This window comes from Polypterus senegalus, chromosome 12, assembly GCF_016835505.1.
Source record: "Polypterus senegalus isolate Bchr_013 chromosome 12, ASM1683550v1, whole genome shotgun sequence".
NCBI classification, from domain to species: domain Eukaryota; kingdom Metazoa; phylum Chordata; class Cladistia; order Polypteriformes; family Polypteridae; genus Polypterus; species Polypterus senegalus.
The window spans coordinates 54,184,733-54,200,107 of NC_053165.1; the positions used below are offsets into that span (position 1 = coordinate 54,184,733).

The 15,375-nt window shown below is 35.6% G+C and overlaps 1 protein-coding gene across 1 annotated transcript in view; it reads right to left on the reverse strand.

Annotated features, from left to right (window-relative positions):
• kremen1 (kringle containing transmembrane protein 1) overlaps positions 1 to 15,375 on the reverse strand; it is a 134,270-nt gene that overhangs the window by 52,077 nt on the left and 66,818 nt on the right. Inside the window, exon 2 of the mRNA XM_039771416.1 lies at positions 12,822 to 12,984. Within this exon, the coding sequence (XP_039627350.1) occupies positions 12,822 to 12,984 (163 nt within the window). The remainder of the gene's footprint in view (positions 1 to 12,821; positions 12,985 to 15,375) is intronic.

Genomic DNA, 15,375 nt, shown 5'->3' on the forward strand with positions numbered 1-15,375 from the left:
TAGTACAATATTAGGAACACATTTCTTTTTAATTTTGTTTGCCTGTCTTGTTTCTGTTGTTTTTCTTACACATCGCTTATTGCTTTCAGTACTCAATGACCAAAAAGCAAACATGTTACATTAAAAATGACATCTCCATCCTAGGAATGAAGCAACAAAAAAGCAAATCAGCCAAGATGTGAAAGCCTGTCCCTGAGGGTCCTTTTCCAAATGTATGACGCCAAACACATTGCCTCCTGAACTGCACACACATTCAAACTTTTAGCTTTTTTTTTTTTTTTTTGCTTGTGGGAAAATGTATTTATATACAGCTAATGATGCAACAATTCTCCACCTCAAAAGTAAAAAATTAAGTTCAGCATGCTGTCATTTTATGTAGATGAAAAGTAATGAAATTTCACCCATCCATTTTTGCAACTGATCTCTAGCTGGGTCATGGGGAAGCTGAGCCTATCCCAGCAAGCATCAGGCTAAAGGCAAAAACATTCCCTGGACAGGGAGCCAGACCTTTGCAAGGTGAAAACACATACACACAACAGGGGTTAATTTAGCACTACCAATCAAGCAAACCTGCCTGTCTATAGACTGGGAGGAAGCCCACATGGATACGGGAAGAGTGTGTTGAGTCGACCTTTAATTAAACATGTTTCTGTAATCTTTCTTCAGAGGTTCCTGATTTATATAAAAAGTTCTATAAAATATAGGACTGGCCTTACATCCACCAATGTCTTATGCAGTTGTCTGTTCAAGACCACCAAATCTCGCACTCGGTATCGCCACATCCATTCATCCATTTTCCAACCCGTTGAATCCAAACACAGGGTCACGGGGGTCTGCTGGAGCCAATCCCAGCCAACACAGGGCACAAGGCAGGAACCAATCCTGGGCAGGGTGCCAACCCACCGCAGGACACACACAAACACACCAAGCACACACCAAGCACAGACTAGGGCCACAGCTTATCCCATTCTTGGTCAACTGATTAAAACCACAACCCCATTATTTTTTTAGTTCTTTCCCCAATACTAGAAATGTTCATATTGTACTTAACAAAAATGGTTCAGAATTATTAAAAAAGTTATTAGTACGCACTTGGATAGAAATTACCAGAAAGTACAGAAGATGGCAATCTAGAGTGGATTTATTGGAACTAGTGTCTGTATTAGGGATGATTTGGCTTGATGCCTGTAGTTGTATATACTGTATCCAAAATTAGGAGAATGAATCTTATCTTAAATATATTTCATTGAATTGTACATAGTTCTGATTATATTGGTTTACAATGTCAGGAATTTGTGAAATAATCATAAAAAACCTTAAGTACCTTTAATATTGTTCAGATGTTTCATCTTTCTGTTTCTGCTGTGGCCCAACATGCAACACAGTCTCTAAGATAAAGTCTTGCATGCACGGTCATATATGACATGGACAGAAAGAAATTCTAATAGTAGTAGTGGTAATAGTAGCATTGTTGTGTGAACAAAGAACAGTGAAATTCTTACTTGCACATCTGATCAAAATGTAACATATTGTCATTCACTGGTGCCATGATAGGTAAGAAAAAAATTTCTTGAAAAAAAACTTGAATAAATTAACAATACAAAAACATTCTTTAAAGCATTTTGTGATATCATTTAGAATTCTGTCTACCTTTGCATAATTTACCTTCCACTAGAATTTTGAACTGCAACTCATAGGACTTCAGTAGCTGGATCATTGTTTCTGATATAACTGAGTCTAGAATGTACCTTTTTTGAATACATACAGTACTCACACTTGAACAAGTTTGCCATTTGCTGTGCTTTACATAATAATCTCTATCCTGAATCTGAAGTACTGTCTTAATAATAAATTAAATTAACATTTTTTGCACCAAAATCTTTTCATTACCTTTTATCTTTTTCTGTCTCTTTCATATTTTTCTGCAGCACCCATTCTTATTTATAACACGTGTTGGGTTACAATTATAAAGTTGTACAGTACGTGTGTGGGATAAGCTGGTAGGTATAATTTTACTATTCTAGAAACTTTACCAAATAGCTTTTCACGCATAGGTAACCAGAATATAAGAACAAAAGAACACAAGCCAAAGAAAAATACTCTATCCCTCAAACTATTACTTTATCAAATAAAGAGAATTAATGGTCTCTTTTATGTTTGAAAAATGTTGTCTTGTTTTTTAACCTGATTTTCAAAAGATAATTCCCTTGTTAGATGAAGTACAGGCAGCTGTAAAACTTCAGCAGTAAATTCTCCCCAGATTTTTGTGGTGGTGGATGTCCGTGTACTGTGCATCAAATATAATAAATAATTAACACATCACAATGATTTCTGTTTTAAATGATTTTGTAGAACTATATGTGATTTTATTTCCTCCTTAGTCTGTATTTTACACATACTCGTATATATAGCAGAAGTATATATAATTCATATATATGAGTTTAGCTTTTATTGGGAATATGAAACAATACATAAGGTACAGAACAAGACCCATTTGATATGTAAAAATATCAAGAGAAAATAATATTAGAGGCAAAGGCTTGAAATTTCCAGAATTTTTGGTTGTAGAATTAAAGAGTATAAAGAAAGGTTATACAGTATATGGACCTGTGTCATTTATCGTGCAAATGTTATAAATAATATTTGAATGGGGCAACTATCACATACTCTTGCTGCTCTCTTTTTATTTTTTAAAGTTGATTTCATTTTAAAAACAAATTCCATACAATCATGTCAAACTGAACAAACAATAATTCAGGCCCCACTCAAGAGAAAGACATGACAACATTTATATAAAAAAAAAACCGCAAAAATAGAAGAATGTTCTTTTCCCTGATATAAATACTTATTCTAAGATTTGATTAATTACATCTTGCCATATTTTTAAAAAGTTCTGAACAGATCCTTAGAGTGTAAGGGAGAATTTCATTTTTTTCCAGTTTTAAATGATATACTGTAGAACATCAGTTTAACAGATTTGCTGGGATTCTTCCAGTTAAGCAGGGTAAGTCTACAAGCTAGTAGTGTGTGTATAAGCGTTTACAATCAATTTGTCCTTCTCCACATTAAGCCCATCTGCTGTATACCAAATGTGGTTGTTAATGGGTTAGGAGTGGCATTGACACCAAGGCTGTCTGATAGGCATTCAAAGATTTTTGTTCAGAATGTTGTTAATTTACCACATGCCCAAAACATAGGCCCAGTGAGTCTGGAGCTAAACTGCAGCATTCACATACTGAATCTTGCCCTGGATACATTTCAGAGAATTTTAAATAAGACGCATGTGCTTGATTAAAGATTTTAAGTTGCATGATTGAATTCTTTGTGCATATGAAGGTGAAGTATTTTCTATGCATGACTGCCTTCCATGCCTTTTCAGAGATGTTAAGTGAAAGATCTGAATCTTCTAGACTGACCAGTATAGCCTCTGGAATAGAAATGGGTGGGAAGTGAGGAAGATTGGGCAGGTTCCTTTTAGCAAAGTTTCTAAATTGAAAGTTTTTTGAAAAAATTGGGTCAATAGTTAAACTTGAAGAGCAAATTTGAAGAGTAATTGCTCTTAAGATCCAAAGACATCATCTATATGCATATCTCTTACTGTGTTAATCCTGGACATTTTCCAAAGATTAATTACTGTGTAGGTTTGAGGTTGAAAAAGGTGATTATCATGTTGAGGTGGAACAGGTAAGAGCTTCTCTAGCTTAAACTACTTCCTACATTGGTTCTATATTCTGAGTGATTGATTAGATTATAAGTATATTAATGATAATTTTTATTTGCTAAGGCACAAAGTAGGGTATATAAAGAAGTGCAGCAAGACTTTATTTATATTGCAGACCAAGCTTGTGTTTATGCATCAATTTGTGTCAATGTCCAGGTCTTTATAGCTTGTATATTTGCCAGCCAGTAATAAAATTGAAAGTTAGGTAGAGCCGTGCCCCCTTATGCTTTAGGTCGTTGTAGAGTTGTCCTTTCAATGTGTGGATGTCTCAAATTCCAAATAAATGAGTTTATAATAGAATCTAATTTCTTGAAAAATAATTTGTTAATGTATATCAAAATGCTGAAATAGAAGTTTGGGAAGGATGCTCCTCTTAACAGTATTGATTCTCCCTGCTAGTGTGAGATGGAGGGGTAACCCACCTGTTCACATCTTGTTTAATTTTTTCCATGTAGATAGCAAATTTAGCTGAAAAGGTTATTATATTTACTTGTGATGTTTACCCGTAGGTGTTTTAACTGATTTGTTAAAATAAATGGGAAGGCATCCAGTCTAAGATTGTGTGCTAGAGAGTTCAATGAAAAAAAGCACACTTGTAATCAAATTAACTCTGTGTCCAGGTATCTTTTGAAATTCTGCTAGTGTACTGAGGACTGATGGTATGGAAGTTCGTGGGTCTGATATATACAGTACCACATCATCTGCTTACAGTAATGTTTTCCATTCAAGCCCTTGTGTGGTAATCCCCTTTATTTCTGATACATTTCGAAAGTGAATGGCCAATCGCTCAATGGTTATTACAAAGAGCAATGGTGATAGGGGACATCCTTATCGAGTAGCACATTCTAGTTTGAAGTAGTTTGAAATAATGCTGTTAATACAAACAGAGGCCTCTGGACTGGTATTGAGTAGTTTAATCTATGAACATACATTTGGATTTGTTGAGCTAAGATTAGATATTAGACTTCTCTCAATCTTCATAGTATTAAAGTTGCAATTTAAAGATGAGCTGTTCCATTTTCTTTGTTGTCAAGAGGTTAAATTCTAATTGCAAATTTTGTCTTTTCCTATAAAGTACCTCATTTGGAGGTTTGGCATATTCTTGATCAGTTCTGCTAATTTCATTGATTAGTTCTGACTCCATGGTTTACAATTTATGTTTGTGGGAAAGATAAAAAATAATCTGTCATCTTAAAACAACATCAGAGTCTCTTATAGTATCCCTGCAGAGACCTCTGAGGATACCTTTGTCTCTAAAAAGAAAAATAATCGGTTTGCTTGGAGATGAATTCTGTACAGTTCTCATCAACTAAAGAAAGGTGGTTAAGACATCAGCTATGAGATGTGTGTAGGGCATAGTGATTTTAGCTCCACGATCAGAGGGGTGTGGTCGGAGAGAGCATCGTACAGTATATGATACTGGGCAATAATTTATCATCAATAAAAAAATAATTCTTGAATAAGAAGAGAAGGAATATGCTCTTAAGTTTGGACTAAAAAATCTCCATGTGTCTGATAAGTTATGATGCATTAGAAAGTGTGATTATTTTTGCAGTGTTACATGTTATCGCCACTATCCGTGTCTGGATTTAAAACACAATTAAAGTCTCTGGCCATTATAAATTTATGAGTGTTCACATAGATAGATAGGAATAAATGCAAATACATTTTGGATAAAATTTCTATCATCCACATTAGGTGTGTAGATATTTATCACATTTTTTTTTTAGACTGAAATAAACTACCTATCACCATGACATATTAGATACTATGTCTGATGCTACAAATGAGATTGCTTTATGTATTAAGATTCCAACATCTCTAGTTTTCTTTGTATAGTTTGTCGAAATGGACAATCAGGCTTCTTGGTTTTGAGTCATTTGATCCATGTATGCAGTAAGCTATTGACATCTGTCTGATTTGAAGAAGTCCTCTTCAATATTTTTAGAGAATAGTCTAGCTATGAATTACACTGGGTTTGGACTTTCACAGTTTTCAGGTAGACCATTAATTCTGATGTTGTTCTTTCTATATCTATCTTCCAGGACAGCTAGTTTGTCACTGAGCACTTTGCATTCAGATTCTACAGCAGTTGCTTTTTTGTCAGTGATGGATGTCAGTTGTTCAGCTTCTTCAATACAATGTTTGTTTTAAATTCTTCAAGCTGAACATCAAGTACTCTAATTTTATTCTCAAAGTTACTCAAATTTTCCTATATTTTTTCAGAGGTTCTACCTAGAATTTCTTTAAGCTTATAGCAAAGTTATTACTTAAACATACCTCCTGGTCTTTTATGTCCTGAAACAGTCAAGTCTGTTGTCAATTTTGTCATTTCTCTTGTGTATATCCTTCTTTATCTCCTTTATGTCATTCTTTATATCATTTATATTCCCCCCAAGTGAGGTAATCATTACCTTGAGCTCAGACAGTTTGTTTCCTTCTTATCTGTGCTCCAAAGGCAGAGCTGCGAGCCTGCTTGGAGTTGATGCTGTTAACTCAATTGGGGTATTGGTAGTAGTTGACAGTGGGGATAGAGAGGCCATGCTCATTTCCGATAATTCGCCTGAGACTGGCAAATTCTCATTGCTTTCCACACTCACAGTTTTGCTCCAACTTTCTCTCTCTACTGGAGCCAATGCTGCAGCATGAGATTCCGGCAGATTGTTTCCTTTGTCTGTCTCTTCCAAGTCAATCTCTGGCAGGCCGTATCATGAACTTGACTGGTTTAGACTTTGATGAAGCTTTAGCTGACTTTTCCTTCTCTTTCTGAACCCTTGGTCTGCTGCTCATGCTTTAAATATACTTGTATATACCTGTAATTAAATCCTCTTGAGTTAATTAAATACAGGATTACCTCAGTAAAATAAAAAAAAAAAAAGTTAAATAACACCACTGCCAGTCCATTTCTTACAACAGATGTGACCAAGTTCCACTCTTGCTATTGTCTATTAGACAATATCTTTGCGCCATCTTCAAAGTCACTGAGCTATTCAAGCTTTGGGACTTTTCTCCAAACTAAGCCATCTGGACACAGCTGGAGATAAAAAATCTGAACCTTGGACAAAAAAAATTGGCCTTTTTCCTGTTGTACGAGAGACTATTGTTTGATGATTTTGATGTGCTGCCTTCACAGCTGTCTGATATAAGAAATAAAAGCAGAAGTGCTATTTTTTTTCTTCAATAGTTTATGTCTCTTCCACCACATGTTTAAGGTGTGTTTTTAGACTAGCATTATGCTGAAAGATAAAATAACCTAATTTTCAGGGATTGTAAAGCAAAATCGATTCTGTTTGTAGTGTCACATCTCACATTGCTCATTTGATTATTGATAGATAGATAGATAGATAGATAATTAATCCCAAGGGGAAATTCACAATTTGATAATAATATTGCTACCTACATAATGGATGGATGGATGATGCATTTCTGTGTATCATCCAGGAAATGACATGGGTAACCACAAAATGTAGACACATCAAAATGATCGCATTCTGTTTGGTTGGCTCATTAGAAACCATCACAATTTGCACTACTCTTTAAGTGTAAAAGTAAGGGAATTTAGCTGAAGGTGATTTGACAATAATTATATGATCTGCAAAATGAATAACAGCCATTTACAATGAAAGGTTTTAGAATTATCAACCAGCTCCACTTCTGGGTCTTGACAGGGAATTAATTTGGACCAAATATTCTCATTCAGCAACTGCTACCAAGCATCTGGATTATAAACGTAGCTGGAAGTTCAAGAAATTATGGCATATGCAGAGGATAATGAACTCTTGAACCTCCTCTTTTTGACTCAGCTAAAAAAAATACAAGATGGGCAACTCAAGCCCTAGTAATCAAGTGTGGCTAGGCTGGCAGCCTTTATTCCCCGAGCAAACTGATGAAATGCTAAATACATTCAGACTCAAATTACCACAAAAATGAAAATATTTGAAAAAATAAGAATAAATATTTACCACTGTTTCCATTACAATGGTCTTGTTTCTGTAATACATTACTATACTGTATATCACATTGAAAAGGAAAAAGAAACGCTTTTGAAAAAGAGTACATGAACTCTGGTAAGGTGAGAACAAAATACCATAACCCACTGTGATGACGCTACTGGTCAGTACTTACCGTGATCTGAAAAAGTCCTTTCAGTCTGTGTTTGCAGATAAAGTGTAACTGCTTGTAATGATATTAATAATTAAGGATACTACTTAACAAAACAAGTGTGATTTTATTCAAAAATATAACTGAAGAAAAAGAAATTATTCAATTTACATGTTGCTGTCAATACGTAAAAACCAAAGCTCAAATATCTGTCAACATAAAGGAGAAATGTCTGCTTGGCTGGTGTAGAGATAAGAACTGCCAAGAGGTTGCAGGTTCGAACCTGGGTCATCCCCACATGTCCTAGTGTTAACTGACAACCATACAGTCAGGATTTCAGCCTAAGCATAGCACAGAGACAAATTCTAAACAAACAACTCCTTAATGCTGAGACTCCATCTTTCTGTGATATCCTGATATCATATAGCTTAACATAACACTTTTCCAAAATTATCTAAAGAACTGTGTTGCACTGCTGAACATTTAAGAAAACCAAATATTTTGTGTCTTGATTCCAGAAAGATTTACATGAAATTATCAACTTTGCAAGCATGCAAGCACTGGCATTTTCAGAAAAAAATGAATGAAATAAAATCTCTGCTCCAATTAAAACTTCTTTCTACCACAAAAACACTACTGGAGTTTGGCCCTATGCTCCTGTGATACTCCTAAGTATATTAGTGTAATCCCACTTTAAAATCGTCTCTCACCACAAACTGAATATATTAATAAGTTCAATATTTTCCTGCCAGTGTCCTGACATGGACCAAAATTAAAAAAAACACTTCAGCCCTCAGCTGGTTTGACTACTTCAGCTTCTTGAACAATTCTGTTATCATCAAAACTCTGCTATTAATTTAAAACATATTAATTTTAACACTGCATACTAACAACTGAGATCCAAGCTTTTTTAGCTTGCCTGGGGTCAAATAATTCTCAAATACTTAACTTTTACTTCTTGTATTTTAGTTAAATATATTTTATTCACCAGCTCTACTCATCTTAATTCTAGTTTACTGTCGCCCAACATCAGTCCATGTTTACTTGGTTAGGGCCTTCAAAGTTTTAATTCTTATTAACTTATTGTGTAGCAAGTGTTCTTGTACTGTAAATTAATTGGTTTCTTTTAAACAGTTTGTTGATTACTTTGTAAAATGCCATATGATGGCGTGATGTGTTAAGGGCAGAAATAATAATAGACTGGGGGAATTCATGCTGTCATATTTTAGCACACAAAGCAAGAGTCAAGACCAGGGGCCTCCTGTATAAACGGTGCGTACACACAGAAATGTTGCGTAAGAACGTTTTCATGTTCAAATCGTGATGTATAAAACCTAAACTTGGCGTAAAGCCACACACTTTTCCACAGCACCTCATACCTTGGTAATACGCAGGTTCTACGCTCGGTTTTGCAGACTGGCAGCACCCAGCGTCAAAGCACTGCTACTGTTCCTGTGTGGTTATTCTTTGTTTCTTAGATGCACATTCCTGACGCGGCTTTATAAATACACTGAAACTAACTGCATATTGTTTATTAGTGTAATGCATCTGATTGTAATTAACCTGTAACAATATAATGGTCCAAGGAATAGCCATAGTATTCCAAATACCATAACTGCTTTAGCACTGTTACTCTCACTGCACCTTCTTTTTCTGCTTTCAGCTGCTCCCTTTAAGGGTTGCCACAGTGGATCATCTTTTTCCATATTACTCTCACTGCACCACTTGGAGTATTTATATGACTGTATCTGAGTAGGGAATCACAGCAGCAGCTGATCGGAAAGAGAATTATCAGGATACAGCATCAAGCACATGCTGCCTCAGCCACGGCAAAAAGCTTCACAGTCTTTCCTGTACGGACCTCGCGGTTCAGAAACAGTTTAATCCCCAAGAACTATAAATGCACTCAATCAATTGCTCCTTGTAGAACTGTTTGTACTTATAAGTACAATTGCCTCACTGTAAACTTGCACTACAGTTATAATATTGCACAACCTGCGCCACTTTATAAAGCGTGTATTTACATATGATGACGATATAATTTTTTAGATGAAATGCAGCAAAATATGTTGCTTATATTATACAGATAAAACTAACTTCATTTAAATAATCTGTATTGTTAATAATTAAACATGTGAGGACACGGTGCCACAGTGCTGGCTAGTTCAGATTTATCCTGATTGATTGCTGTATGCTGGAAGGATAGATGGATAGAATAATTAAACATGTACTACGAAGATATTTCAATGTTCCTTAAAAGTTTTGAAGAATCGTTGTTGTAAGCTTACAGATGGCTTAACGTCTATTATAGAGCTGATTGTTTGGCGATTGGGTATTTGGAGAAAGAAAAGGAAGGACAGGAATTGGGGGTTAGTACGTTTGAAAGAGACAGTATCGCCACCGTGTTCCCATGTTTAATAACATGCTTTCATTCCTATCATCATGAAAAAGATATCACATATACATCTCAGTATTTTAATTATTCATACAGCTGTAATATCACAAATGTAATGGATTCTGTGTCCTGTCGGAGGAAGAGAAAGCCAGTTTAAGAAGCATGTAGTGATTCACACATAGAGCACAAAGACGATCAAAACAAACCATTTAACGTGGTACTTTAGTTACGATGGGATTTGAGAAACTAGTAAATTAATCGATTTTAAGATGAAGTTTATGATGTTCTACTTTAATGACAAAATAAACTATGTGATTAAAGTGGGAAAATTTGAGATTAAAGTTGACATTTCCTGCTTTTTTCCCCACTGTGTGCCTATTTTCTTCTCTGTACCCTAATAAGCTTTCATACAACACTCAGACGTTGGGCTACAACTTGCCTTTTCACGGCGACTTGGATATCTGACAACTTTTTTATTTATGGTACTGTGTGACTTTGTGGACTTGAGCTTTCGAGTTTCTCCGACTCTCTGTCACTTGATCAACTTCCTTTTGTTGTTTATACCACTGTTTAAACCAACAAATAGTACGTTTTTCCTTGCCTCCACTTGGTATTTGCTGAAATTTTTATATTTTCCCCCGTGCTTTTCTCATTGTCTTTTCACAGAAGGCTGAGCTTAAGGTCTATTTATATTAATTTGCATATTCATAGAACCAAAATTCTGGGAGGAGTTGGGGCGGGACAGAAGGCGCGTGCACGTACGTTACTTTTCACTCTGACCGGGATTTATGTAGCGGAAGAACATGGAAGTTGGAGTACGCACAGATTCCTGCATCAGTATTTTTCTGTGCGTAAGCACATTTCGGCTTTTGTGCTTACGTCGTGTTATAGTGTGAATTCTACGCACACCATTATGCATGAGGCCCCAGGTCTTTTGAATTCATTTGCAGAAATGAGTTTTCATTTTCAGCTATTATCAAAAAAAGAAAAAGAAATCAGAAACCCGACATATTTCCATTAAAATAGGAACATTGCCTTAAATGGCTGAAACAACACTTAAAATGCATTGAGAATTGTGACACTGATCTCCTGTTGGCTGAATAAGGTTTGGTGAACAGGTGTATTTTCTGCATGTAATAAATCAAAGTGAAATCACACCTGTCTAGTGAAAGTTTACATTTCTGATGACCACTCTTAATCCAGCAACACCATCTTCATTGTAGCACAAAACAAGTGAAGTTAACATTATACAGATGTTTGAATCCTAAATGTATTTGCCAAGTTAGATCTTTGAGCCAGTAGAAGCACAAAAGCAACTAACAAATTGAATCATAAATCTTAAATATTTGGGTATATAATTTTACCTGCACTGCTTATATATAGTTTCAAGATACCATTTCTGACAGGCACACTATTCCCTGGCTATTCCAGAGACATCCAAGCAGACAACTGATGTCAATGGTTATACTTCAGTTGGGTCACTTAAAAAATCTCAATTTTGGTGCTGGACAAATAGGTCATGTTAAGACTGAATTAAAGAATTTATTCGGGCTCAAGACAGTCCAGCCTTTCCATACCGTAAGATATCATTTGGCATATTCTCTAAGCTGTCATCTACACATTTTATTATTTATTTCTTGGGCAAGTACCTGTTCAAATATATGAATACAAGCTGTGATGCCCGTCTTAGATGGGTTGAAATTTAAGTGATCAACATAGGCCTCATTTGTTTTTATTTGAAACATGGTTTGTTCATTTTGTCTGGTAGTATAATAATACAAATCCAATCCCTTTCCCTTATGGCAGCCTTTTTTTCTTTAGACAGAGCTGTCCATTTTTGCCACCTCCACTGTTTGCTGGAAAAATTTAGTGCTGGTCCATTACTGCATTGACCTGGTTTAATGACTGTAGCCTAGTCCTGTCAGTGCTTTGGTTTTCTGACATGCTTTTCCATTTATCATTATTTTCATTCATACATTGTCCATCACACAGTGTTATTTCGGTTTTAGTATTATAGCCATAAACTAAATTTACAAGGCCCAAGTGACTGTAAGAAAGACGGTATCACAATGCTGTTGATGGTATATAACTTTAGGTAAGAGAACAGTTTTCTTATTTTTAGAACTTTATTTTGTACTTTAGTCATTTTTAATTTTTTATACCCTTTTACATGTTTTGCCTATTTTAAAAATTTTCTTCCTAACCCTACCAACTGACAGACACACAGATTCACTGACACACACAGACACTTTTATTAAACTGGATAAGCTGAATTCTGTCCGTCTGGCAGCTGGTCACTGTTTGTCATATTCAGTGTTAACATTTGCAGTGTACCATCTATTGAAATGTATATTGTAATGCATGTAGTAAGAAAATGCATGGCATTTTTCATTCAAACAAATGGAATATCACAAACTTAAGTATGGCTTTTATGAATTCCATACCAAATGGCACATAATGGAGAAACGACAACTGAACTGACACATACTTCTATTTTCAATGGAATGTGGATTTGTATATCAGCTTTCCTACAAATAAGCAGTGCTAACTAAAGATATGTCTTAGATACAAAGAAACACTTTCACCCCAAAGATGTAGATGTACCTGCAGTAATTGTGCCTCCCCAGGCCGCCTTCTCCATTTGGATATTTCACAGTGTTGTATGGGTGTTGAAAGGTCTCGTTCCAGTAAAGACATGGTTTCCCCCCTTGCAGACATGTCTGGTTTTGCTGCCCTCTGTAATCTTCTCCATTGGCAGTGTAGCATTCTGTAAATTAAAGAAAACATGGCCTTGAACATGGGCTACATTTGTGCAGAGAAAGGAATATGTCAAGGGCTATGCAAAAGAGTCTTCACAAACTTCAATTCAGCGCCCATCTACTTTGATCAATAATCCATTCAATAAGATCTAAAAACTCAACAATGAAAACTTTTGGGTGAAGTTACAGAGACAAAGTAGATGAGGGAGGAAATAAAAGCTCTTAACTATTTTTATATTTAAAAAGCCTCTGTCCACCACACTGAAGCATACCCACAGGCCTCACGCGGACACATTTGACTTTAATTAACTCTTCTACTTGTTCACTCTCTTTCCCAAGTTTTGTTCTCATTTTTTTTCACCCCCCACACCCACAATTCAAAGCACTCCCATCTATAATTAAATCAGCATGCCATTCAAACGTGAAACTGTCAAAACTAAAACAAAGCAAAACACATGTAGAGTGGAGTCTGAAAAATTTCAGCTGGAGCCTTTTGTAGGAAAGACGAACATTCTGGGAATAACTCATTGCATTGTGACTGTACAGTACAACAAAAGGCACATTGCAGTGTGTTCAAAGAAACAGAGAGCAATGTCAAAACTCTGTTCATTATGGATGGTCACAGAAGAGCCTTAATTAAGCTCCTCCTCACTGAATCTTGTAGGAATGTCAAGAAAACAAGAGCTGTGCGTTTCAGATTCCTTTCCACCTTGTAATGTAAAGCATCTTCTAGCAAATTAGAAACAGTTTTCCCCCATACCCCATGATGTTTTATTTAATAATCTCAGGTTATTATTGTGAATGCCATGAAAACAGACAGCTTCACTCAGGACTGCTGGACAGATGCAAACAATGGGTTGCAAGAGGGAAGAGAGCATGAAGAAGGAGCTGCTAGTGTGCCTAATCTCATTTATTGATATTATCAAATAACTAAACTGCAAAGGAAGGAATTCTAGTTTTTTGGGGAACAGACTCCAGCAGACTCTTACTTGATTCTTGTTTTCTTCACCCACATCTCACATGCTGCTGAAGGGGAGTACACAGCACAAGTCCTTAATTTAGTAGTGGTGTGTTGTTCAAGTTTCAAAGCTGATAAACAACCCAATGCTCTTTTGTCAGAAGGAGTAATGGAGTGACCATGTGTGATATCTCATCACTATGGAGGAAATTCTAACAAGCATATGGCCAATGTGCCAAGGGTCTTGAACTTACTTGTAACTATCTTCCTAGTATAAAAGGATGAGAGGCCAAGCAACATTACACTTACAAATCCATTAAGAATGTTAGTGGAACTTTTTGGTAGAACCTAATTTATGCAATGACAAAAGAAAATTATAAAGGCAAAAATGTTCCGTATGTATAGACTAAAGACTCAGATTTCAGTAACTTTCTAGCCATATATACATGCTAAAAAGCATTGATAAGAGCAAACCTTAGGACATTACAAACTGTAATTTTCAAAACTGTTAGAATTAGGTACCTCATGATTATTAAACTGCAAGAAGAAACTATTTGGGTGGACAGATGGCTCCAGTGGTGGCATAAACACTGACACCAAGGAGTTGAAAGAAATAGCTTACTTTACTTCCAAATGTATTTTAACGATTTTCATGTATTAAAAAGTGTGACTGTACAACTGCAGTTTTGACTCAGTTGTAGAGGTGAGCAGCATTCTGTAGGGCAAGCACTAAAAAGGTAGGTTTTATTAATTTACATTCAGTGACCTTATTGTTTACAAAGTGCTAAATTTAGAATAGTGACTTCAGACATGATTAGGATTAGTCCATATATACAGCTAAATAATCAAAACCAACTGTAATTACTGGTTGACCACCAATTTTAATGAGAACTTTTGAAAGATGAATGTGCTATTTCATTAACATATGAAAATCTGCATAAAAGGGAGGTTCTGAAAAGAGACTGTGATGCCATTTTTACGTTTACATAATTGATGAGAAGTTTATTTGTTTTGTTTGCCAACGCATTACAGTAGACTTGGGGTCAAGCCCCCCGCAACCCAGACTTGGCATAAGATTAATTGAGAATGTTATGTTACTGTTATATTGAACCATTACACTGTTTTATTGAAATATTTAAAATAGCTGTTTTGTGGCTTACCTTTAGAATTAGAAGTAACATTTTTGCAATTTAAAATTCTTGCAGTTTTTTAAAGTGTATGAAATGGAAAGTAAACAACATTAACATTCTCTTAATCCAATTCAGGATGACAGGGAGCTGGAACCTATCCTGACAGCACTGGACAAAGACTGGAGCCAACCCTGGACAGGTAATTCAGTCAGTTTCTAAGCCTGTATTGGTTACATATCTCAGGTTTGAATTCCTGTTGTTCATGCAGTGTTTGCAAAATCTTTTCATGGGTTCCCTGTGAATACTCCTCA